The sequence below is a fragment of the Protopterus annectens genome, chromosome 5.part1 (genome assembly GCF_019279795.1).
Source record: "Protopterus annectens isolate FY-2018-M chromosome 5.part1, PAN1.0, whole genome shotgun sequence".
In the NCBI taxonomy this organism is placed as follows: Eukaryota; Metazoa; Chordata; order Ceratodontiformes; family Protopteridae; genus Protopterus; species Protopterus annectens.
In genome coordinates this window covers 465,934,612-465,959,362 of record NC_056736.1, presented here as the reverse complement: position 1 = coordinate 465,959,362, position 24,751 = coordinate 465,934,612, and the positions used below count along the sequence as shown (strand labels likewise).

The 24,751-nt window shown below is 42.6% G+C and overlaps 1 protein-coding gene across 2 annotated transcripts in view; it reads left to right on the top strand.

The window, feature by feature from the left end:
• Positions 1 to 24,327, top strand: part of TEX55 (testis expressed 55) — a 419,875-nt gene extending 395,548 nt beyond the window's left edge. For both annotated transcript variants that reach the window (XM_044073121.1, XM_044073122.1), the window contains exon 4: positions 21,867 to 24,327. In XM_044073121.1, coding sequence (XP_043929056.1) covers positions 21,867 to 21,914 — 48 coding nt within the window. In that variant the 3' untranslated portion in view covers positions 21,915 to 24,327. The remainder of the gene's footprint in view (positions 1 to 21,866) is intronic.
• Positions 24,328 to 24,751: the final 424 nt, after the last annotated feature.

Below are 24,751 nucleotides of genomic sequence, written 5' to 3'. Positions count from 1 at the left end.
TGCAGAATCAACTCATTCAAGCCAGGGAGTCCACTTTGTCACTCTGCAATCAACTGGGAATTACAATCAACTCAGAAAAATCTTCCTTGTCGTCATCGCAGCATATTGTTGTTATCGTGGCAGAGTTGGACACCGCCACCACCACACTGAGGCTTCCAATAGAAAAAGTCTTTCTTCTTCATCAGCATGTCAGCATTCTGATATCAAAAGACAGAGCACCAGCATCAGAAGTTTTGAAATCATTAGGCATGATGGCAGCAGCAATTTTAGCCATACCACTAGCTCGTATGCACATGCGGATACTACAATGGCTGTTGTTCACTCAATGGTCTTACCAAGAGCTTCCCATGTCTCACACTATAATGATCACAAATTCCTGCAAAAAGGACCTTCAGTGGTGGTTGACCTCACTTCATGTCACGATAGGGCGCCCATTTGTGCTACGCCCTCCAGCGGCCACAGTGAACTAGGGACACTTCCCTGATAGGGGGGGGGGTTTCAGGGAAAGACTGCCCAAGGCACATGGACCGGTCAAGAGACGCATCTGCATATCAATGTCCTGGAGATGAGAGTAGTACTTTTGGCGTTGCAGTACTTTCAAGACTGTCTTCCTCTGGGTACGATTGCGATTCAGACAGACAACATGTTGGTGGTCTGGTATTTGAACAAACAAGAAGGAACCAGGTCTTACCCCCTTTGTCACAAGGCTCTCAGAGTTTGGCAGTTGGCTGTTTCCACCCAGCGCTTTCTGTTGGCAATGCACATCCTGGGGAAATCCATCGTGATAGCAAACAAGCTGAGCAGGGCAATCTTGTTGCCCCAAGAGTCGTCCCTCAAGAAAGAAATAGCGAACAGGATATTCTGCAGGTGGGGCCAGCCTTGCTGCAACCTCTATGTCAGTCACATGAACATGAAATGCAGAAGCTACTTTGCCCTGATTTCCCCCTCTGGGAGGAGCCCCAAGGGGCGCACTCGTACACGATTGGCCTTCGGGTCTTCTCTATGCATTTCCACCAATCCTGTTGATACCCAAGGTTCTATAGAAAGCAAAAACCCTGGGAAGGACCATCATTCTAATAGCTCCTCATTGGCCTCATCAGATTTGGTTCCCCTTCCTTCAACTTCATCTTCTGGAGGACCCTTGGATTCTGGACCCAGTTTCAGACCTTCTGACGTACTCGTCGGGGGAACTTCATCCCTCTCTGCAGTCCCTGAAGCTGACAGCTTGGCTGCTCCAATTCCCATCATAGCCAGGTTCCATAACCTCCCCAATGAGACCAAACAGATCATCTGAAGTAGTTAACTTCATTTGGTCTGCAACCTGTGGGATACGGATCCGACCTCGGATCCGAGCCGGCAACTTTACAAAGCTTATATCCAAGCTCCTAGCTCCTTCCCTTATCCATAATCCCCTGCCAACCCTGACTGACCTCAGATCTAGTTTGCAGCGCTTCTGGTCAGCAGCTAGGTTTTGAGCTCCTGGTTCGTAGGGTCTTCCTAGAGTTTGTGAGAAATTTAAAACTTTTTTCTTTACTTTTAAGTGTACGAGTGTGTTGTGGTTAGGTTTCCCTTTGGTTAAATCCTTGTAGTTAAATATTTTAGTTAAACTTACCCTCCCTCCCCTTCGCTGGTACGTAGTTCTGTGTGTGGTGTGTTTGGGGCCTAATGAGTGTGTTTTCTTTAGAATGTCTGATGCCCCAAAACCAATCTTTTCTAAGTGCACCGAGTGTGGCCATAAGCTCTCCCCGGCAGATGGCCACACTCGGTGCGTCCAGTGCCTTGGGGTTGAACACCTTTCCTCTGGATGCGCTATCTGTGTGGCGATCAACCCCAGGGCACTGAAGGACCGGAGGTCTAAGCTGATCCTGGCAGGACTTTTGCCCCCGACTTCGGCCTCCGGTGCTTCTGTGGCCTCCACCCAGGCTTCGGTGGCGGCCACTCCTGCCTCCCTCCCCCCGGCCGGGACTCAATCTCCTGCTTCGGCGCTGGAGGAGAGGGAGGCCAGGAAAGAAAAACAGAGGGAGAAGCACCACAAGCGGCGGGCCGAGGCCTCTGCTTCGGGCCACCTGGCTAAGTGGGCTTCTCCCTCCACGGCTTCCAGGTCTCCTCCTTCTCAGCTCCGGTCTCCATGCTTCTCACTGGGACCCGAGGAGGAGGAGACCCAATCTCCGTCGTGGTCATCGAGGCGGCACTCCCAGCCAGCCTCGGAGGCCTCGTTGAGATCAACACGTAGCCTTTCTGAAGCTGATTTGGACCGGGTGATGCGAACGTTCATCCAGGCCCAAATGCAGATGGGAGTGCTCCTGCCTCCCCCCCTCTGGGGGGAGCTCAACACCCTTCTTTGCCCCGATAGCTCCTTCTCTGACCCGCTTCCCGGGTTCGGAGCGCTCTGAGCCGGGCAGCGTTGGAGCCGGGGGTGGGTCGGCGCCGACAGTATCTGGTACTTCGGCTCTGACTCCTCCTTCGAGTTTACCGGATCCGTCCTTGTCTGATCCGAGCTCTCTGAGCCATGCTCTGAGCTTCGGATCCGAGGGGTTTAGTGTGCCTTCGGCTCGGTCCAGGTTGGAGCACACTGGCCCTTCGGATCCGATGGTCTCGGCGCCGGCTCTGATCCATCCATCGGATCCGAGTGAGTGTTGGCTCTCGGATCCTAGAGAATGGCTCTCCCTCGGCCTTTGATGTGGTGGAGAGGGCTCTGATGAGTGCATCCAGGCCCCCGCTCCCTGCTACGGTTCCATCTCGCACTCCCTCTCATTTGGGTAAGGCTTCCGGCCACAGGGACAGCCTGCTTTGACATCTCAGGTCGTTCCCCTGGAACAAGATGTTGCTGGTGAGCCGTCCTTGGACAGTCCCCCCGAGGATGTTCCTCACAAGCAGAAGTGTAAAAGGAGGCACGTGGACTCCTCAGAGTCCTTGACAGAAGATACGGATTTGGATGAGGGGGAAGGCTCCCCAAGGTCACCCCCCCCCGAGGATGTCTCCTTTGGAGACATCATGGAAATGCTTAGGATAAGAGGGGGGTGGTCTGCCCCCAAGGCTTCCTTGGACTAATCCGTGTTCCTGGAGGCATTCAAAGCAGGCCCATCTACCTCTTGGGTGTCCCCTCCGGCCGACCCCTTAGTGGACCTTATTACCACTAGGGCGTGGAAAGAGCCGGACACTGTGGAGCCAGTCCCTAAATGTCCTGACAAGATCCTGAGCCCCCCGGCAGAGAAATCCCATTGGAACAAGGGACCCCCCGTAGATGCCATTTGGTGGCGGCAGCCACCAAGAGGGAGTTAGCCCAAGAGAATCCCTCGGTCCATCACCCGAGAAAGGAGTCTCGCTCGATGGACCATCTCGGGAAGTGGGTCTTTAGTTCAGCGACCTTCTCTGTAAGGTCCCTGAACTACATGGCACATGTGATTCGACTGCAGCGAGACCTTATCAAAGAGTACGCTGCATCACCCCCGGTGTCCATGTCGGGAGAGGACAAACAGTTGTACTCCACTCGCATGGCCACTCTTAGGTCTATATCCAACACCTCTATGCGGCTTTTATCCCATGCTACAGAGGGAGCCGCTAGAGCCAGCGGAGCAGGCCTAGTTATGAGGCGCCAGGCCTGGCTCCGGCATTGTGATTTCGCGGAACCCTTCAAGGCATCCTTTGCAAATGCCCCCTTCGATGGTTCTGCCCTATTTGGCAAGACAGTTCGCGAGACTTTGGTCCAGAGTGAAAAGGATGGGAAGACATTGTCTGCCGTCGGAGTCCACTTCTCTGCTCCCCAGAGGTCCTTCTCCAAGAACCAAAAGGGACCGAAGAAGATGTGGTTCCGAAAGTCGCAACAATCCCAGTCCGCTCCGGACTCCCAGTCCTTTCGCGGCAGAGGAGGACATGTTGGATGCCACCCTAGAGGCAGAGGGGGCCCGAGGGACTTTGGGTCCAGAGAAGCCTTCTCTGATCGGCCCACGCAGCAACCCTGAGGGGTTGCCCGACTGCTCCACTCTGGAGGCAGTTGGGGGGCACTTCTCGAGGCACCTGGCAGCTTGGGAATCCATTACAACAGACCACTGGGTGCTTCGTATCATATCCAGAGGATACAGAATTCCCTTTTCTTACATTCCCCACACTCCCAAACACCTCCCCGATGTTCCACCCAATCAGAGGGAGGCTGCAGCTGCAGAAGTTCGGCATCTTTTAGAAAAAGGAGCTGTCCAGCACGTCCCCCAGGCCAGTCCGGATCAGGTTACTACTCAAGATTCTTTTTGGTGCCAAGAAAGACGGGGGACCTAAGGCCCATCCTCTGTCTTTCCCTACTAAACCCGTCAGTAACCAAAGAAAAGTTCCGGATGGTCACTCTTCAATCTGTTCTCCCCCTCTTGTGGGAGAACGACTGGATGTGTTCCATAGACCTCAAGGATGCGTACTACCACATATTGATTGACGAATGGTCCAGGAGGTTTCTCCACTTCCGGCTGGGAGCCAGTCATTATCAATTCAGGGTCCTCCCCTTTGGTCTCACCTCAGCCCCCAGGGTGTTCACCAAGGTGTAAGCAGTGATAGCGGCCCACCTGAGACTCCAGGGAATGCAGGTCTTCCCGTACCTGGACGACTGGCTCCTCACGGCCCAGACAAGGCATCTGCTATGCTTAGCCAGGGACTACTTTCTCAACCTTGCTCCGCAACTAGGGATCATTATAAACTCGGACAAGTCCTCTCTCACCCCGACTCAGGTGATAGACTTTATCGGGTCCAGACTGGACACCAACAGGCAACTAGTCTTCTTAACTCCTGACCGATTGCATACTTTGAGGGCACATGTGTGGGCCATCTTTCAATCTTCAAAACCTCCGGCGGGATTGGTTCTGAGGGCCCTGGGTCCATGGCAGCCGCTATAAACGTTCTTCCCATGGCGCGTCTGAACATGAGGATTTTACAGTGGACACTCCAAGTCCAATGGTCCCTTCATCAATACCCCTTGAGTCACCCCATTTCTCTCAGCAAGGCCTGCAAGAGGGCTCTCGTTTGGTGGCTTCAGTCGCCGGACCTCCAGGCGGGACGCCCCTTTGCCACGACCCCCCTCTCGCCACGGTGACCACGGACGCCTCTCATCTTGGGTGGGGGGGGCATTATTCTAGCAGGACAGTCCAAGGCACGTGGAACGATTCAGAGACCTTATTGCACATAAATGTTCTAGAGATGAGGGCAGTGCTGTTGTCGTTGCAAGCACTTCAGAGCCTTCTGCCTGTAGGAACAGTTGCAATCCAGACAGACAGTATGTCTGTGGTATGGTATATCAACAAACAAGGGGGAACCAGGTCTTACCCACTCTGTCGAGAAGCCATGAGAGTGTGGGAATGGGCGATCTCCACCAACCGCTTTCTCATTGCAACGCACATTCCGGGACAGACAAACATCCTGGCAGACAGACTGAGTCGCACCATCCTTTCACCTTACAAGTGGTCCCACAATCCTCGAGTAGCGAGTCGAATTTTTGTCATTTGGGGGCAGCCCTGTTGCGATCTTTTTGCATCTCCCTCAAACACGAAATGCAACAGTTACTTCGCTCTCCTTCCCCCTGCCGGGGAAGCCCCGAGGGACGCCTTGGTGCATGCTTGGCCACCAGGTCTTCTCTATGCCTACCCTCCTCTTCCCCTCATGCTGAAACTTCTTCAGAAAGCCAGTCGGTTGGGGAGCAGGATGATCCTCATTGCCCCATTCTGGCCTCGCCAAGCTTGGTTCCCTTACCTCTGGTCTCAAGTGAATCCGCCCTGGATTCTAGATCCCCTTCCGGATCTAATCTCCCACCCCCAGGGGCTCACACTTCCCGACCTGGCCAGCCTCAAGCTTACGGCTTGGCTGCTCCAGTTCCACTTGTAGCTAGGACTCCCGGTATCTCTTCTCCAGTTAAAACTATCCTAGTAGCAGCGCACAAGCCCTCTACTAGGCAGGTCTATGGTAGTAAATGGAAGTGTTTCTCTATCTGGGCAGAACACCATAATTTGGACCCTTTTACAGCCCCCTTGCCTGCGGTGCTGGACTTTCTTTCAGGTCTTTTTAATGATGGAGCTAGCTGTTCTACGGTTAAGGTTCAGTTAGCAGCTATCTCTCATTACCACATAGGTACTGAAATGGGTCCTTTAATTACTACAAAATTGTGCAAAACGTTCCTAAAGGGCACCTTTCGTCTTAGACCTCCAATAAAGGAAGCGGTACGTCCATGGGATTTGACCTTGGTATTACAAGCCCTGACAGCCCCTCCCTTCGAACCAGCGTCTTCAGTAGACCTCAAATATTTGTCTTGGAAAACAGCCTTTCTTGTGGCTATTACTTCAGCCAGGAGAGTATCTGAATTGCAAGCTCTTTCTGTGAAACCCCCATACTTAACCTTTCACAAGGATAGGGTTTACCTCAAGACCATTCCCTCCTTCCTCCCGAAGGTAGTTTCTGAATCTAATATTAACCAATCTATCAATTTGCTGGTCTTTCCTAACTACCAGAACAAAGGGGAGTACAGACTACATTCTTTGGACGTACACAGACAACTTAGATTTTGCATTCATAGGACATCTGGTCATAGACAATCCGACCAGTTGTTTGTCTCCTTTGCCAAATTTAATCTAGGTAAACTGGTCTCAAAGGTTTCCTTATCGAGATGGATTTCACAGTGTATAATTACAGCGTATCAAAATTCCTGCAGGCCCGTACCTCGAAGAGTTCGTGCCTATTCAACTAGGGCTATGGCTACATCTGCTGCCTTTAAATCCAGGGTTTCCTTGGATGATATCTGCTCAGCAGCCACTTGGGCCTCATCTCATACCTTCATCAATCATTATAAATTGGACATTACCTCCAGAGGGAGAACTTCTTTTGGCTCCACAATATCCTTCCATGAAGGCCGCCCAAGGTTTAGGTAGCTGGGGACTCTGTCCCACAGGTAGCAGACCAAATGAAGTTAACTACTTCAGATTAAGAAGTTATGTACTCACCATAACATTCCATCTGAGTAGGTAAACTTCATTTGTCTGCAACCGTTCCCCCCCCGTCCCCCTGACCCTCAGATGTGTTTCATGTCATATAGTGATGTACCATTCTGATAATGTAGTTAGTTATCCACTATAGTGCTTGCGGGCAAACTTGATCTGAGGTCAGTCAGGGTTGGCAGGGGATTATGGGTAAGGGGAGGAGCTAGGAGCTCGGATCTAAGCTTTGTAAAGTTGCCGGCTAGGATCCGAGGTCGGTTCCGTATCCCACAGGTTGCAGACACATGAAGTTTACCTACTCAGATGGAACGTTATGGTGAATACATAACTTCTTATTTTTATCTTCTCATAAATCTTCTACTAGGAAGCTATTTCTTAGCAAGTGGAAACAAATTTCTGTATGGGCTTCTAAAAATAATATTGATCTTACGAAGCCCCTATGGCCTCCATTTTAGAGTTCTTGACTATGATTTTTAACAAAGGAGCTGCAGCAGCAACAGTTCATGTTCAACTGGCTGCTATTTCTAATTTTCATCTTGGATTTAAAGGATTGAATATCATGTCTCACAAGTTATCCAAAGCTTTTCTCAAAGGGACTTTTCATATTAGATCACCTGTGAACTCTCCCTATTCTCCATGGGATCTAAATTGTATTCTTTCCCGCATAATTCTTCCGCCATTTGGACCAGCTTCCTCTTGTGACCTCAAACATTTGTTATGGAAGACCATCTGTTTGGTAGCTATTACTTCTGCCCGCAGAGTGTCAAAGCTTCAGGCTTTATCCATCAAGCCTCCTATTTGATATTCCATGCTGATAGAGTCTCACTTAGAACAAACCCCTCATTCTTGCCCAAAGTTTGCACTGAAACCAATCTCAACCAAATTATTGATTTGCCAGTCTTCTTCCCCAACCATTCGAACAATTTAGAGTATATGCTACACAAACCTGATGTTTACAGACAGCTCAGATTTTATTTGGATAGAACAAAAGATTTCAGAAAATCAGACCAGCTTTTTGTTTCATTTTCAGACTCCAGGAAGGGTAGACCAGTGGCTAAAACAACTCTGTCTAAATGGTTATCTGATTGTATCACCTTTGTCTATTCAGCTGCCAATATAAGATTAAAGCTTACTCAACCAGAGCAGTTTCTACATCATCTGCCTTTTCTGCCAGACTTCCCATTGATAACATTTGTGCAGCAGCCACTTGGTCAAAATCTCATACCTTTATCACTCATTACAAAGTTGACAAGGCCTCCAGGGACAGGGCCTCCTTTGGATCCATGGTCCTGAGAAATATACTCCCGTGAGCCACCCGAGATTGATGGTGCTTGGGATGCTACCCATCAGTAAAGAATGAACAACTTCACATAAAGAAGTTATGTACTTACAATAACATTCCATGTGAGTTGTACATCTCGCCTTCATTCTTAAGTCCCTCCCTCCAACCCCCTCCTGGCTGTTAGATGACTGCGATGCTGGATCCATCCTGGTTGCCCAATCCTTCTATACCCTTTCTTGGGAGTGAAGGAATGACATTTGGTATTATTTTATGCAGCAAACAAGATCTGAGGTAACTCCAGGTGCATCATGGGATAGTGACTTGGCCTCAAGCTATTTGAAGATCTCAAGCTTTACAATTTGCCGACCTGGCTCTGCACCCATCAGTAAAGAATGAAGGCAAGATGAACAACTTGCATGGAACGTTATGGTAAGTACATAACTTCCTTTTCTACTTTCCCTCTCCCCTTCTCCATTTTGTGTGTTATCCATATTTTCTTCATGGCTTGTATCATTACTTTCTGTTTGATATTTTTGTTGTTCTTCCTGTTGCAATTGTTCCTTCTCATTTGCATATTATCTATTTTGCCCTTTTACTTCATATTCTAAGATTTTCTCCTTTTCACAATCCATCTGTACGTGTCCTTCTTGCTTACCTTTATAGCATTTTTTTACATTTTTTTAGCATCATGACCAGTTTCTCCACATGAATAACATCTTTGTACAATTATTCACAAAAAGCCCCTCCTTTACCCTTCACATAGAAAAAAACATGTTCTTGGTTGTTTTCAATACTTAACTCTATAACTATCAACATTAATCATGCTTGGAATATGTACAAATTTGCCATTTTTCATTTTCAAAATCATATTACAATCCCAAGACTCTGTCCAAAGTCTTCTATTATCATTAACTTTATAAATGTCCTTTACTGCATTACAGAAGTTCTTTTTACCAGTATCTCCCTCTCTTGCAGTTTCTGCCCAAAATTATACATTAACCTTTTTCTGTTTGTTGAAAAAAAGTCTTTATAATGTATTTATTCCATGGATATTTATTTTTTCTTTTCACATTTCTCCAAAAAAGATTCTAAAATTTCACCAGTTTCAAAAAATGTCACAATAAGTCTCTTTTGTAATCGGAATAAAAGTTCTTACCTCCTGTGCCTTTATTCCTAAAAGCACAACAGTCTTGACCCATATTTCATATTTCTCCATTTCCAATTCTTCCTTACTGTAGATTCTCACTACATACTTCTTTTTTTATTATTCTGTCTTATTTCTCTCTTCTGACTTCATGTTGTGCTCTGACTACTGCAAATGATTTCTTCTTTAATTTCTGTTCTTCCTTATTTATTCTCTCTCCATCATTTCACTCTGATATTTCATTCCCTGTCCACAGTTAGCTTTGTTCTATCAAATGTTCTAATATGTCATCCCACAACCCTCCCAATTGGAGGGGTGTAATTATAATTTCTTCACTTTCCGACCCTTTAAAAAGCTCCTGTTGAAATAACTCCTCTGAATCCTTGATCCAATCTCCTTCCTTATCCTGAACAACTCTCTCCTCCTCAATCTTGGAAAACATCTCTATGGAGTTAAAATTTGCCTCTACTCCATTTTCTTAGGATGCCATGTTTTGCTTGCCATTCTCCCAGCCACCACTGTGCTAGGAACAGAATGGATGCTCACACTCATCGGTTGCAAGCACCATGAATGTTGTAATGAGTAGGGGATTCTTATTGATATATACATTACATATTATTTACACATTTATATTATTTACATCTATTCACAAATTTCTATACAATATAAACTTCAATTTAAGCATCCCCCACTCTTTTGTCCACAACAAAAACATTTTCTCAAGAATCTTTACCAAAGTCAATTTTCCATTGTATCTGATTTTGTTTAGTCTCTTGCTCCATATAGTCCATGAAACATAAAATATTACTCTGTCCATTTTCTGCACTTCTTCCAGTTTTCATGCACCATAATAACCAAATTATATTATGTCCATACTATTTACTCAAATGTAACAAACTTTACACCCTATTATGTTGACATATTTCTTTCCAGAAATTGTTAATGCTTTCACATTTCAAAAACACATGCTCAGTAGTCTCAAAATCTCCACATTTATTACATTTTCTGTCTTGCTTTTTCTTGTATGGCATATTTGCCTAAACCAGCAATTTTCTAATAGACACTTTCCTTAAAAATCATTACATTATTTCTTTTTATAGTTATTACAGCTCATCATTCTGGGTTTTTTTCTTATATATTTCTAAATCTTTCCATGTAACAGTGCAATAAAATGTTTTCATAATATTTAAGTACAATTCCTTTTAATTTTTTTCACACATATTCTTTTTTTTTTTTTTTTTACTTTCCATAACAGAATTTTGTTTTGGTACCCTTTTGTTTCTTCATTCAGAATGCTTTTACTTCTTTTCTAACTTCCATTCCTTCCCACCGTTTTTTTGTATTTATAATATAGTATCATTTCTATCAAGTTTTTATTTTCCTTCATAATTCCTTTTAATATCTTATAAAAAATTAAAGATGCTGCATGCACTATTTGGGTTTATTAAATCTAAGCCTCCTTGTTTTTCTTTATTATATATAATCTCTCTCTCTTGACTGGATTCGGTCTAGAGCCCCATATAAAAGAAGGTATAATCATCATTAGTTCCTTTTCATACTTAATAGAAATTGTATAAATGTTAGCAACATAAGCAATTTTTGTTGTTACCGTGTTGTTCAACAAGTGTGCTTTTTTTCTATATGAAAATCTATACGATTTCCAAGAAATAGTCCTGTCCTTTACTTCTTTGAGTATATTATCCCATTGTTGTTGTCTGTAGTCATTCCGTCCAAGTATTATTCCTAATGTATCTATATACTTTTCATTTAACTCAGTACCTCCTATCCTACCATCAAAACCAAATCCTTTACTTTTCTGTTTATTTATACTTAAGCCATTTTTAATTTACATTTAATTTTTCATTTACTTCTTCCATCCATGCTTTATTTTCAACAATTAGTACAATGTCATCCGCATAGTTATACATTATTGGCAACTCTACTTCCTTCATCATTTTGTATCCACTACTACTTGGCATTTTATTAATTTCCTTCACTGTTACATTCATAACTAATGAGAAAATTGCACTACTAGCTGGGAAGCCCTGTTTTATTTCACATTCTATTTTTATTTCTTCCCCAGTCCAACCATTTACATTGTTTCCCATAGTTCCATTCATAAACTGATTTTGTTGCTTGTAATATTTTATCTGATGTCAAACTTCATTCCATCCTTGACAAATGGACTTGGTTCTGATATTGGAACCGACTTGGATCATTACTACAGTTTGTGCCAGCCAGAAACTATCAAGCTTTACCTCGACCCAGAATCCCTCTCTTTGTTACCTCAGATCTTTTTTTGCTGCTTTCAGAAATGGTCCACAAAGTGAAAGAAACCTTGTCCACGTGTGAGAAAGATTGTGAGACCCTTTCTGCTGTCGCGTATGTTTTTCCACCCCCCAGAGGTCCTTTTCCAGGAACCAGAGGAGTGGTGATAAAATGTGGTTCAAAAAATCCCTAGGGCCTTTCCAGGATACACGTGGAGGCAGTTCCCCCAGGGATAGTTGGGGAACCAGAATGGGAGATGCTGCCCTCGCGGCAGAATTGGTCAGCAAAATCAGGGCTTCAGGCATTCTTTCCAAACAAGCCCTTTCAGCACTTCTGAAGATAGTCAACAAAAATGAGGAAAAGGCACCTCACATATAACTTCACAAATATGAAAAAAAAAAAACAAAGCACCTGGAACCACTGTAGGCACGAACTCCAACTTTAACACATGAATAAAACCAAAAAATGCTTAACTTGTTCACCACGTTTTTCGTTAACAATGTAACTTCATCAGCAAATACTACAGTAGTTGAAACCAACCCCTTATATAAGAAAATAATTAACCAATTAATTAATTATCCTATACCTGTTAAAGCAACCTTAAATAAATTAACCAACCTTACCCACAAAGGAAGCTAGAGGACTAAATTATAAATACATGGATTAAAAATATTTAAAACATACACTTTAAAGTGCATTTGTGCTAATACAAAAATATATATATAAATAAATAATTTATATATAAAAACTTTCAATAAATAAGATAGTGTATACATAAATGTATACTAGCATAAATTAATCATTGTGAAACTTATTAAAAAGAGAGAGAGGAAGGGCATCATCATGTAGCTAAACTTTTAATTGCACTAAACTTTGTACAAATGTATAAAATAATCTTTTTTAATTTATAAATAATTGATTGATAGTCTTCATTTCACAAACTAGCCAACTTATATATTAATGCAGTTTTTAGTACTGTTTTTTCACAGTCTTGCTGCTCCCAGCTTTAGTACAGGTACCATGGAAATATGTTCATTCAACCCTGGTACAGTCTAAGTCTGCTTCAGGCACTAGGGTTGATGTGTTCCACTCCCATAGGTTCATAGGTGTGTACTAGACTAATGGCCCTGTGGCCTTTACAAGCCTAGCCCATAAGATTACCCTGGCATTGTGCCACCCGAACATAGTTCCCAGTGCCTCTGTTGTGGAAAGCCACTGGAGTGATCCCTGGGGTGAATTTTCTATTTCCCATCCACTCATCAAGATTTCTCTTGAAGTGGGCCAGTGAGGTGCTCTGCTTGACATGTATGGTAAGTCTGTTCCATAGCATTGGCAGTCTGTGGGTTATGAACCTGTCCCTCCAGCATGTTCTATAGATTGTGGTAATGAGGTTGAGGTCTCTGGAGCTTGTGGTGTGGAGGGATTGGGATTTCTTTAGATGTAGCATTTCTAACAGAGCTAGGTCAGACATGGCTTTGTAAGTCAAGCAGAGATCACTTCTAAGTAGGCAATATGAGACAGAGAAGTTTTTTAGTCTGTCCATATAGGACAACTGTTTAAGGCCTAGGATCCTCTTTGTGAGGCACTGTTGCGGTGTCTCCAGTTGTTGCAAGTGTTTAGTAAGATACATGCCAAATGGGGCATTGTACTCTGTGATTGGCCTAATGAGGGAAGAGTAGAGGGAGACAATGACCTCTTTCTTCCTGGCTGCAAAACAGTTGGTAATGAGATGTGCCACATAGGACTTTCTGACCACAGTGGCAATGTGGTGGTCAAAAGAGAGATTGCTGTCAACCTGTGTTTCCATATCTCTTATAACGCCTTCTGTGTTCAGTGGACTACCATTGATGTGGTAACTCATGGGAACCGGGTTTTTCCCAAAGGGGATGACACCTTTTTTGGCATTGAGCTAAAGGCCATGGTCCTGACACCAGTCGGTCTTGCTGAAGCTTTTCTCTAGGATGTCAACATCACTCTGAGAGTTAATAATAGCTCCCAACTTGCAGTTGTCTGTGAACTTTGTCAGCCAGAGCCCCATCGTGTTGGCCTGGAGTTCAGAGTAGTAGATACCAAAACAGGAGAGAACCCAGGACCAAACCCTTTGGGACTCCACTTGTGACTGGTCGGCAGTCTGACTTGGAGTCATCTACTTACACTGTGGGTTCTACCTGTGAGCCAGTTTGCAACCCACCTATTGATATAAGGGGCCTTGGCCAGATCAAGGTAGGCTGTATTGCCTTGCTTTCATTCACAGCTCTGGTGACCGAATCAAAGAAGTTGACCAAGTTGAGCAGGCAAGTTCTACCCTTCACAAAACCAAACTGTGTGGGATCCAAAGTTTGGAAATTCCCTGTATCCTTGTTTATTAGGTCCATGATATGCATTCCATAGCTTTGCATATCAGACTCGTCAGGCTAATGGAGCAATAGTTCCCCGGGTCTCTAGTCACTCCTCCTTTGCTCAATTTCACATGAGGAATCCTCAGTGGATCATAAGAATGCAGAGATTGCTGGAACAAGACCTACTGTCTGTTCAAGTCAGGATGTCAAAAGCTTGTAAAAAAAAAAAGTCTACAGTGGTGGCTTCAAGAACTCAGTCTTAGCTGCCCCTAAAAAGGCAGTAGGATATATAAAGTTCCTCAGTCTTTTAATTGGTAATATGCTATTCTCAAACCTGACACAGCACATGAAGCTTTATTTGATCCCACTGCTACTAAGCACTTGGTTAATTCCAATCCTACTCTTTCTAATAAGAATAGGAAAATTATTGATAGGTATGGGCAAAAAGTGTATCCATCTGATGTTGTCAATTTTCATTCATTCCTCAACATATGGGTTTGGATCTGACACTCGATATGACTTGGCCATTATTCCAGCTCTTGGAGACCAGCAAACTCTTGATCTCCTTTCCTACCCACAATACATCCTGCCTCACTTCCCTCAGATCTCTGATTTTCAAAATGTTGAATTGTCAGGCTTGTGTGTTAAGTTTGTTCTGATAAATTGTGAAAGTAAGAGGAACATTTTTCTGCACTTTCGTCTTGTGATAAAAATCTGCTTTAAATCTGCTACTTTAAATAGTCTAAGTTTCTTCTGTTGCACAGGTCACTACTACAACTACCTGTTTACAGTATGTGCATGACTCTGTTGATACTACTATAAATGCTATTCTCCCTTGGATAGAGTTTCTTTTGCTGCAGGGGTGAACAAAAAGTGTGATGAAAGGGGAAAGCTGATCCATGGAAAGAGAATCTCTAAGAATTTTTCAGCCCTCCTTTTCCAAATTTTCAATCTCCTCATCCAATTTTGGCAAAATAATAATAAAAAAGAATGAACAGCCTCAACAAAATACACGTCAACAGATGTTTAAGAAGAAATGCAAGGGGGTTCCAAAAAGTAGTCTCAGACCTCCCAAAACTAAGGGCAATCCAACAAGTCTGAATGACACCTTGTGAACCCTCACACTCTGGCCCCTTTTTTCTTGCAGAATGTGTGAATCTCCATTTTTCTGTTTGGCAACAGATAGTTTCAGAGAAATGGGTTCCACAGATTCTTCATCACATGGTATCAGAAGGAGTGATAGAACCAGTTTCTCCTCCCCAGGTGTGGAAGAATTTTTATTCAAGGACGTTCCTAGTTCCAAAGAAAGAAAATTCTTGGAGGCTAGTTCTGGATCCCCTTTTTTCTTGAAACTGTTTGTTAGTGCCCAAATTCAAAATGATGTCACTAAACCTGTTACTACTACTTCCTCTTTCAAGTTTCCTGGCAAGACAACACTTAAAAGATGCTTATCATCACATACCTATTCATCTGGACTTCAGACATTTCATAAGGTTTTGTGTGCCTGGAGCATATTATCAGTTCTCTTCTTTACCTTTTGGACTATCTACTGCACCAAGAGTCGTCACAAAATTTCTGGCTCCTCATATAGCTCATTGCAAGCTAGAAGATATCCACATTTTTCCATATTTAGGTGACTTGCTTATTTCTGCCAAGTCTGTGTCAGGAATCTCTCTCTTGGATGAGAGCTCTATTACACAAGCTGGGGCAGTTGAAAAATAGATCTTTATGTAAATCTGTTTCTAAGGTTTTCTACTCAGACTTTTTTCAGTCAGACTTTGGTCACTGTGAGGGGATTACCTCAGGATTTTGGGCCTCATGGCTTCTATGATTCTCATGATATCCTTGGACAAAACTCCACAGAGAAAGATACGGTGGTATCTGAAATTCCTTTGGTCCCAGCATCGACACCCTTTGTCTTTTCAAATCCCAGTGCTTGTGTTTGTCAGAAGACCCATCTTTTGGTGAAGACAACAAGTATCATTAAGTACAGGTCTCCCCTTCCCCATCGTCTTCAAAACAGCCACCACAGATGCTTCAGACTTTGTTTGGGGAGCAGTTTCAAGAGAGATAAAAGTGTGTGGGGGGGGATAGGATAGCTCATAAATAACAAGGAGATGTCTGCTCAAGTCACTCAATTGTCTTTATCATTTTTGGTTCGCAGGACCTCTTCATGTGGTTACAGACAATACCACAGTCATGTGGTACATTAACAAGCAAGGTAGATCCAGGTCATACCTCCTTTGCAGACTAGCCATGTTAGGTTGGAATATAGCTTCACAACACAGTCTCACCTTCATACATCCTACATTCTGTCAGAACATAATTGTGTGGCAGACAAGTTGAACAGGACCAGAGCAGACCCTCACGAATGGAAACTTGATCAGGCGGTCTTCCAAAATTTCATCCATTTGTGGGGAGCTCTTCAAGTACACCTCTTTTCCTCCTCTATGAACAGTTGTTATGTTGTTGTCCTATCTGACCTTCATTCATACTCAGATGAATGTTATGGTGAGTACATAACTTCTTTTTCTTGTTTAAAAAGTAAAAAAAAAATACTATATATATTCTGATTGTTAGCTGCTGTTCTTATTGTTACAATGTCTTCCAAAGATTCAAACCCCTCTAGGTTTAAAAAATGTGAGGATTGCAGACAAAAAATGTCCCTTACTGATAGGCATACAATTTGTATGTACTGTTTAGGAGCAGTCCATCTCCAGGAGTCCTGTTCAATCTGCCACTCTTTCAGTCACAGGGCTGTTTTGGAGAGAAAGAATAAGTTGATCCTTAGAGGACTGTTGAAAACCCCCTTCTCCGAAGCATTACAAGAAGGACCAGGTTCTTCTAAGTCTGACCAGTCTCCTCCATCTAAATCAGACAAGTCTGGGAAGAGATCCCCCTCTTCCAGTGTTCCATCGGAGCCTTCTAAAAAGATTTCCAAAGTTTCCTCTCCAGATCCCAAGGCTGTTGGATCTGAGAGGCCTACTACTTCAGCTCCACCAGTTTAGATGCAGGTGGAGATTCAGTTGTGGAGCCGGTCCCTTGGCTTGGAACCGGTATCACCTACTCTCAGGTCACCCTTGCTTCAGCATTTCAATCTCCTACCCCCTCAACTCGGTCTTCCAGGAGCCTGTCCGACGATGACTTGGATCAAGTGGTGCAGAGACTGTTAAGGATATGAGCACTTGCCAGGTTGTTATTGGATCCAAACTCGAGGGCTTTGGATCTGACTGAATCCTCCCCCTCTGCATCGATTCCTCCTCCGATCTGACCTCGGAGATGGAATTTCCAGAGCTGGTATTGGTGGAACCATCAGAGCCAAGACCTATTATAGGATCTTTGAATCCAAACATTGCTCCAATGTCCTCTCCTCCATCAGAACTTGGAGTCTAGGAGCTGATGCTGTCCAGTTGGCTCTGGGGGCAGGAGTCGACTCAGATAATTGTTGGATCCAAACTTGCCTTTCGGGGTGTTGGTTCAGTGAGCTCTGCTCCTATCTCAGCCTTGGAGCCATCCTCCTTGGTTCCAAGCATTCCCTCCAATTCTTCAGAGCCATGGGTTTCCTTGGATCAGGAGCGGGGGCTTTTAGGTGATGAGGAGAGTGCTGACTCCACAGACAGCTCCACTCTCATCTCTGGACATTCTTCCCCCAAAGGCACCGATGTCTGCCTCTGTAACCTTGCATCCACAGGGACGCAGAGAGATCCTAGACCTCAGGATACCCTGCAGGGTGCCCCCCACTCTTTTGAAACCTCTCCAGAGTACCCCTCAGAAGAGGTCCCTTGGAAGAGGTTATGCAAGAAGAAGTATTTAGACTCCTCAGAGGAGTCCATGACTTCGGATATGGACCTCGATGAATCCGAAGGGTCCCCACTGTCACCTCCTTATGATGTCTCATTTGGAGACATCTTAGAAATACTTAAACAGAGAGATCGCTGGAAGTCCACCAACCCTTCAGCAGAGGAGTCTGTGTACCTAAAGGCTTTTGGGTCTCACCCTTCTTCCACTTGGGTGTCTCCGCCTTTTGACAAACTTATAGACAGTTTCTTGAAAGGCATGGGAGTCTCCAGATTCAGTGGAACCTGTTCCTCAGAGGCCAAATAAGTTCATCACCTCACCATCAGACAAAAATTTCTTAACTAAGGGAGTCCCAGTAGATGCTATGGTGGTGTTGGCAGCCACCAAGAAGGAACTCTCACAGACGTCTTCTGTCAATCCACCAAACAAGAGTTTCGCACAATGGACAGATATGGAAAGAGCATATTTTCTTCAGCCACATTTGCTCTTAGATCACTGAATTATCTGACTCACTTTACTAGACTATAGAGAAATCTCATGAAGGAGTTAGGAGGTACCCTCCAGGGTTCAGTAGGTGAAGGGGTGTCAGAGAAAGTTTCCTCTCAGCTGTCTACCTTAAATTCAGTGGTCAGCTTCTCCACGAGTCTAATTTCTTATGCAGCGAGCAGAGCAGCTTGTTCAGGAATTTCCCTAAGGAGACATTTTTGGATGCGCTTGTTTGATTTTGCGGAGCCCTTTAAATCTTACTTTGTGATTGCCCCATTCAATGGCTCTTCTCTGTTTGGGCCCAAAGTCAAGGACACACTAACCAGGTGTGAACACGAAGGAAAGACTCTCTCTGCCATAGGAGTCCATTTTCCCTACCTACCAGACCTTATCCCAAAGGTCTGATAGACAGATTCAGCAGAGTAATCCTGATGCCTCACAAGTGGTCCCTAAAACAGGAAGTAGCGGAAAAGATTTTCCACAAATGGAGCCAGCCTTGTTGCAACCTTTTTGCGACATCTGTGAATGCCAAATGCAGCAGCTATTTTGCCCTGATCCTCCTACTGGGGGAGTCACCAAGGGATGCACTTGTACACAATTGGCCCACAGGTCTCCTCTATGCTTTTCCTCCCTTTACATTGGTACCCAAAGTTCTTCAGAAAGCCAGTTACTTGGGAAAGTACTTGATACTCATTGCCCTGTACTGGCCTCATCAAATCTGGTTCCCCTTCCTGTGGCCTCATCTCTGGGAGTAGCCTTGGATTCTGGACCCAGTTCCTGACCTTTTGACTCATGCTTCAGGAACGCTCCATTCCTCCCTTCAAACTCTCAAGTTGACAGCTTTGCTGCTCCGATTCCAACCATAACCAGGCTCCCTAACCTTTCTTCATCAATAAAACACATCCTAATTTCTTATAAGGCTTCAACGAGAAAGATAAATGGAAAAGATTCTTTTTATGATCTTCTCATAATCATATTGACCTGTTTTCTGCCCCAATAGGTTCCGTTCTAGAGTTCTTGGTAAAACTATTCAATGAAGGCACAGCTGCAGCTACTATTAGAGTTCAGTTAGCAGCAATATCCAATTTCCATTTAGGTGAATCAGGCCTCAGTATTATGTCTCACAGACTATGCAAGGCCTTTCTTAAAGGTACTTCTTTATTACAACCACCTATTAAAGACCCCCCAGCACCATGGGACTTGAATTTTGTCTTTTGATAGCAATTCTGCTAGAATGGTGTTAGAGCTGCAAGCCTTGTCAATAAAGTCCCCTGCATGCTTTTCCACAGAGACAGTCTCTCCTTATGAACAAACCCTTCCTTTTTACCCAAGATATGTTCAGAATCTAATTTGAAGCAGTCCGTAGAGCTACCAGTATTTTTCCTATTTACAAGAAAAAGGCGGAATACACATTGCACCAACTGGATGTGCATAGACAATTACACATCTGTTTACATAGGACAAAGGACTTTAGAAAATCTAACCAACTATTCGTATCTCTTTCACATTCAAAGAAAGGTGCTCCAGTTTCTAAAGTGACACTTTCAAAATGGCTCTCAGATTGTATAACCTTCATTTATAAATCTCAGAACAAAGATCTTCCCCGTAAAGTAAAAGGCCATTTTAAAAGAGACATTGTGACCTCTTCCGCCTTTCGGGCTAGACTGCCAATTGATACCTTTTGTGCTGCAGCAATGTGGGAAAGACCACATATAGTTATCACTCATTACAAAGTTGATTTGGCCTCCAGGAACAGAGCCTCCTTTGGTTCCATGACTCTGAAGAATATTTCCCCTTGAGCCACCCAAGAAAGATGGTATTAGGGATGCTGTCCCAACCTAACAAGAATGAAGGTGAGATAGGACAACAACACATAAAGAAGTTATGTAATGTTACATGTGTGTTGTCCATCTCACCTTCATTCTGACATCCCACCCTCCATTCCCCCAGCCTTTTGCTCCTGGAAGACTGAGTTGATACAATTGGCTATTAATGATCTCTGACCTTCTTGATTGCGCTATAGGATATTAAACTACCCTTATTTTGTATTCTTTTTATAACTCCAAACAAGATCTGGGAAGCTCTCCTAGTGCATGATGGGGATAGGGTTTAGCCACAAACTAGTAAGACCTCGAACTTGTATATAAGGCCGAGTCGGATCTGAGGATTGGATCTGAACCCAACGTAGTAAGAATAAAGGTGAGATGGAAAACACAAGTGGAACATTGTGGTGAGTACATAACTTGTTTTTACACTTACTGGACATTTATAGGCAATTATGTCTTTTCTTACTTAGAACAAAGAACTTCAGGAAAAACAGATCAATTGTTTGTCTGCTTTGCAGATTCAAAAGTAGGCAAGCAGGTTACAAAGCTAACCTTAGCCAGATGGCTGACAGATTGTATATCCTTTGCCTGTAACAAATTGGGCCTTTCCTTACCAAAACATTTGGGAGCCCATTCAATCAGGTCCATGGCAACATCATCACTGTTTTTATCCAGGGCTTCCATGAATGAATATATGTGCAACTGTTACTTGTGCTACTCCTGTTACCTTTATTACTCATTACAAATTGGATCTGGTCTCAGAGGGAAAGCGCAGCCTTTGGCTCAAATGTGCTCAGGAATATCCTTCCTTAGAGTCCTCCGGGATTTCAGTTAGCTGGGGGACTTTGTCCCAATTGTTGAGGAATGAATGAAAATTGACATCGGATAAAAAAGTTAACGTACTCACCACAATATTCTATCTGTGTTCATTTTCATTTTTCATCTTCCCATCCCCCCAACCCCCTACCTTTGAAGTAAAGGCTTCTGGAAGAGCGAGACCTTGTAAGGGAACTACTGTAGTTCCTTATGTTGAGCTCCAGATATGTAACCATATAACAAAACAAAATGTCCTATAACTGTATTGTTTATTATATTCATGTATTGATGTTTTATATTGTTTACTTATTCTATGCTTATTTTTACTGTATGAGCATCCAACAGCTCCCTTTTTTCTTTTGTACTGTATTTTATTAACATGTGTATTGCATTTACTGTACTAACTTTGTGGAGCTTTTCTCCCCGGGCCTCTGCTAAAAATGGGATTCATGCCCAGTCGGGCTCTCTTAGTAAACAAATGTAAAATAAATAAAAATATGGATTTCTATTACCAGGGTGCTGATATTTCTTTTGCTACTAAGTCAGAAAACAAGATCTGAGGTATGTTAGGGCATAGAGCATTATGGGTAAGAGAGGAGCTCAAGAGTTTTCTAGTGGCCATGAGCTGAAAATAACGGCCGAGTCAGATCTGATGGTCAGATCCAAAACCAGTTGTTGAGGAAGATTGAAAATGGACAACACAGATGGAACGCTCTGGTGAGTACATAACTTTTTTTATTTAAGATCTGAAAGTGTCTAGTTTTGTATATGCTTTGTACACTTCCACTGATGGCCTGTATATATTCTGTTTCTTTTGTCTGTCTTTGTTCATTGTTAACACAGTAATGTGACTGCAAATATGAAAGGCTTGTGCTCAGCACCTCCTACATAAATACCATAAGTTAAAGTTGACCTCTTCACATTTTATTTTGTTCTTTTGTACAGGTCCAAATGATGATCCAGTGTAAGAAAGAAGATGATACAAGTAAATAAGTATAGAACACAGGGGTCTCTGAATTTACTATCAAGGGAGCAGTGAAGGATTCAAGAGGCAATGCCTTCCCCACTTTACTCTGACCTGCATGATGATGATAGCAAACAACTGAAATAAATATTTCTTATTTACAAAAAAAATGCTAAACCTTTTGTTTCTGGCAAGTTTTATACTGCATTTGCATTTTTAAATTCACAACTGTTATTTAAACCTTGAAATTATAAAGCTACAAAATTGTGAGATCAGCCTTTTGCTAATTTAAGGTTTTGAATAGTACTGTTTTGAAACTGAAGAAATATGTTTTTGATAATAACCGTATCCAGTCCTGTATGGTGTATTTCCTGCTTTTGTTCTCAGATGTGATTGTTTTAGCAACTTCAGAAAATGCAAGTTCTTCCTAAAGTGTTTTGAAAACACTGAGTACTTCATATGCTGTACATGCCTTTTATAATGATGAAAGAGTTTATTTGACTGGAACTGGCTGGTGGTCTCCACCCCCCCTCCAAATAGCAAACATTCAGCATTCACCTTTTTATTCACATACTATAAACATTTATGTTTTCTCCTAATGTTCAGAGTTCCTGAAGGTCTTAAAAAATTGAGGTTGGTTAGGGAATGTTTTTTTTTTTTTGCTAAGTATTAAGTTGTTGATATTTCCTTTTTTTATGCTGTCACTCAACTGCAAGGCTGAATGTTAAACAACCGACTTAGAAGATAGACCCTTCCAGAGCTGACTGCCTATGGAATAAGGTTAGACCTTCCACAGCTTCTATCTAACAATCGTTTTTAAGGAAAATTATTTTGTATACTTTTACAGGGCAGAAGAGACATGCTGAATGTCTAATGTATTTTAAAGGTCTTTAATTGCAGATTATTTCAGGAGGTCATTTTTTTTTTGTTTTTTTTTTTTTATTTAACCTTGTTCAAACTAGAGGAAAAGGATTACGCTATATTAAGAAGGAAACTGAATACACTTGATTTCTGTCAAGCCTATGAGATAATGATCAGCAAAAGGAAGTATCTGCACATATACCACTGTTTCATAGAACTTCCAAACATTGGTCTTATTTCTTGCTTACTTGCTACAGATATAATTCTGCTTGTTACTGAGATGCTGGCAAACCATGAGACTGTCCAGTTTTAAGCTTAAATGTCCACTTTCTTCTGGTGTCTGCCAGGTGTCATTGTACACAATGTAAGTTAGTATTCTTCTAAGCACATCTAGATCACTCATTGAGGCAAGGATTCCCCTAGTCTACACCCTTCTTATATAAAGGTCAAGTGCAATCAATAATAAAATATCTAATTAGAAAAAAAATACAGGAACTCGCATCAGCATGAGGCTAGATTCCAGTCATCTTAATCTGCACTATTCACATATGCTTATTGTGTGTACAGTCTTCATTAATGTTTTGCATAAAAAAGATAAATGCAAACCTTGTCTATGTGTTACTAACACAGACATTGCTCAGTCACGCATTCATTCTACAGAAAATATCAATTTTCCAACAGAGAAGGTAGAAAAGAGTGGCAAAGGGTAGAATAAAAGGAAGAAACTGAAATTAAACGTGGAAGGATTTAAAAAAAATTAAGAAAAATTGGAGACAGACAGAAGCTGACAACTTGGTTCAAGGTGTGGAAGCAACAAAGAGAGCTGGGTGGGAATTGTATGCTTGCAAATTAAATAAGTGATAAAAACTGTGAGATTAAAAACACTTAATGGTGATGATCGTTTGTTTGTAACAACTGATAGAGCAAACATTACTGAATTAAAAGTGGGGAATTCCTCAGATCTGGTCTGAAATCATTGGAGATTGTGTTATTAAAGGAACTGATACTTAAATTTGCAGAGAAGATAATGAACATTAAATAATGTTGTGCTTACCAGCGGTAAAAGTACAGGATGTTTAATAGGATAATGGAAGTGCCTTAATGTAAGGAAGTATGGAGCTGTTTTTCTTCATGTTGGTGCAAGTGATCTTATCTTCAAGGACTCTCTGACTTCTGTAGGGAATTTGCAGCCCTCTTAGATAGCATAGCTTGTACAGGTATTAGCATGCATTTTTCACAAATCACATATAGAAAGGAGAATCAAGTCAGCGTGAATGAAAAAAATGTTTTGGCTAAATAGCTACATGAAAAAATGGCCCATTTTAAAAGTGGAAATCTATGGAATATCCAAGGCTAATTTTGGACACATGTACTTAGGACAAAGTTCATTGTCAAGGCAAGGGAGGACAATTTTTGCAGCAGATGTATTGCAATATTTGAGTAACTCAAGACAGGATTTTTGTCAGATCAAATATTTAACAGTTCATAGCAAAATTTGATACATCTGTTTTGGTTTGATGTATTTGTGCTGGTTGTTAATGCTAGGAACATTAGTAATAAAGTTTTTTAATGGAAAATTTGCTACATTTGCACGAGATTGTTATTTTCAAAATATGGTTAAAGGACAATGACTGGACACAGTTCATAAACGTTTTACTGTAACAGACTTTCTAACAAAAAATCAGGGGGAGGTTTATGATGGGAATCAAAGACTGTGATGAGATCTCTGATTATTACATGTTCGATACCATTGTTACTGCAGAATTGTATAACTGTGACAAAAGAGACAACCTGGAACTGATGATTGTTGGGGTGTACAGATTATCAAAGGCAAGTCCTCATGACCTAGAGAAATTCGTTCATTAACTTCATGAAACAAAAGAGGGAAAAGAATTGTAGCCAGAGACCAAACATTCACCAGAAACAGATTGGAATAGTAATTATTGCAATAACATTAGTAAGGACATTATTTGCAATGTATGTTCATGAACAACAATTCATTTAG